General features: G+C 50.9%; 1 protein-coding gene across 1 annotated transcript in view; it reads left to right on the top strand.

Annotated features, from left to right (window-relative positions):
- The window catches only part of LOC125306527 (vacuolar protein sorting-associated protein 13B-like), a 341,904-nt gene that overhangs the window by 61,977 nt on the left and 277,427 nt on the right, over positions 1-2,500 (top strand). Inside the window, 1 exon segment of the mRNA XM_048261942.1 lies at positions 1,377-1,501. Coding sequence (XP_048117899.1) covers positions 1,377-1,501 — 125 coding nt within the window.

Below are 2,500 nucleotides of genomic sequence, written 5' to 3'. Positions count from 1 at the left end.
AATTGGTGATCTGTTAGTTAATGTAACGTTCATGTTAACGTTTACTGTTGAGTGGAAGTCTTACTTGGTCAAGTGCAGGCGTCTGTGGAAGGAGGTGCGGTGGTGTGTGGTGCTAGGTGCTGGCTCTGTAGCCCAGGGCTGAGCTACGTGCTACATGCTATGTGGACACTTGGCAGCTGGGGGCACAGTTGTTGTTTTCACAGCTGGGTCGGGTCTTGCTCTAATGCTGCATATTAACGAAGGCTTGTGTCTGCATGTCAGTTATTAAGGGCTGTGTAGGTAAACACACAGGACTGATATTCTCACTTGTGTGTGTGTGTGTGTGTGTGTGAGAGAGGGAGAGAGAGATTGAGATCCTGAGCGAGCGAGTGAATGTGTGTGTATAAGGAGCATGGCTAATTTGGTTATTACTAAAAGGCATGTGGTGAGTTAAAGGGACTGTGTTTAGATTGACTGGCCTTTAGTCCTTAACTGTCGGACGAGCTGGTAGGATTACTTAAGGGCTGTTTTTTTATGGGTACCCAAGAGCTTGGAAAGGCCTCATCTGCCCTGTAAAAATATTTTCATACGTACCTATCCGCGACAGACTTCCCTAATTGAATGAATCAAATAGCCCAAGTGCTGTCAGCCGCTCTCCCCCTCCCCTCCTCTTTATGCATGGCGCGTCGTCATAGATATCTGCGGTTGCGCGGGTAAAAAGCGTAACTGTTGAAATGCGGAGATCTGAAACTCAATGAGGTGTTTTTCAGCTGGCGGCTGGGGTGGTTTATGTGAGGTGAAATGTGTGGGATTCGCAGGCAGACTGTTGGGGATGGCTCGGCGGCCGCCGATGAAAGATCAGAGGAATCGGACGGGGCTCTGGTCTCGCTGGAACTCCCAGCCAAACAATTAGCTCAATTATTTTTTCAAGTGGTTGGTTTAGGCACAGACTGCACTGACGGGCTCTCTTCTTCTTCCTCATGTTCTCTTTTCTCCTTTGTTCTTCTCTGTTCCTCTCTTTTCTCCTCTCTGCTCTTTTCTCCTCTCCGTGGCGCTTCTCTCCCTCCTCCTCTCCTCTCCTCTCATCCTTTTCCTTTTTCTGTTCCCTGTGCTCCTCTGCTCTTGTTTAATCTCATCTTTTCCTTCTTCTCTCCCCCTTTTTGCTCCTTTTTCTTCCTCTCTCCTCTCCTCATCCTACTTTCCTCTTATCATCTCCTCCTCTCCTCTCCTCTCCTCTCCTCTCCCTCTCCTCATCCTACTTTCCTCTTATCATCTCCTCCTCCTCTCCTCTCCTCTCCTCTCCTCTCCTCACCTCTCCTCTCCTCTCCTCACCCCTCTTCTCCTTTCTCCTCTCCTCTCTCCTCTCCTCTCTTCACTTCTCCTCTCCTCTCCTCCAGGTGTTTGGTTTCCAGGCAGGCCTGAGCTCCATGGACGCCGAGGGCCACTTCCTCCCTCTGATCCCCATCGTCCCCTCCTTCAGCATGGCGCTGTATGGGAAGCTGCTGCGCCTACCCGCCTACTGGTGAGTTCCCCGCCCCCACCCCACCCAACCCCACCCCACCCTCCGCTCAACCACACAACATCCGACTCTGTCCCTGCGGCCTGACACTCTGCATCTCAAACATTCATGAAATAAAAAGATACAGTATGGGCGTTCATCACTTACCATTTTCTCCCCAGGACACATTTTTTACAGCGATAACTCATCAGAATAGTGTATATGGTGTCCCATAACTGTCACACATAATGTGCACTGGGGCTAAGTGAGCCAGAAAATTCCATCTAAAAACAGCCATTCAGATATTTTAGCACACGCCGTCACACCCCATGTCTGTCTATTTGTGCAGCTTGTGTCTATAAGTGAGTTCTTGGCCTTATTTGGGCCACAAACATCCGCTCTGGTTCACAGGGTATGTTGGGATATCCCCATGTTTTGCACAAAGTTGCGGTAAGCAGCACATCTGTTCTGGTGTGTGTGTATGTGTGTGTGTGTGTGTGTGTGTGTGTGCACGTGCACAAGGGGGTCTGGGAAAGGTGTAAGGAAGTATGTCTATGAAACTCTTGTGACGTTGGGAGAGGAGACTTGGTGGTGTTTACCACTGTGGCAGCAGGCCACGTTTGGCTATGGGAGCCGCGCACCATCCCATCAGGGTGAGCTTGTCACCGTCGCAGGAAACGCGCCGTGCCCGCGCCGTGCCCGCGCCAGCCGCCAAACATGTGTTGGGACGATAATCTCCTAAAAAAAGGGCCGCTTTGGGGAGGCCTGCGCAAGCCACACGAGGCGGCTCTGCTGGGCTCTGCTGGCCTCATGCAATAAGAGAGAGGCTTTTTTGCGGGCAGAGCCGTGTGGGTTTCCCCCGGTGTGATGGATGAGAGTGCAGGCACAGCAGCCTCTGGGAAAGAAAAAAAAAGGCAGCAGGGACACGTTTCTGTTTTTTTGACTTTCTGACTTTAAAAGAAGAGAGAATTCCCTCCAGAGCTGGAGATTAAAGTGGTTCTGTCCTACTGTTTGGCCCTCGCT

Source organism: Alosa alosa, chromosome 13 (assembly GCF_017589495.1).
Source record: "Alosa alosa isolate M-15738 ecotype Scorff River chromosome 13, AALO_Geno_1.1, whole genome shotgun sequence".
Taxonomy (NCBI): Eukaryota; Metazoa; Chordata; class Actinopteri; order Clupeiformes; family Clupeidae; genus Alosa; species Alosa alosa.
The sequence above is the reverse complement of the archived record's forward strand: the minus strand, read 5'-3'. Positions and strand labels throughout refer to the sequence as shown.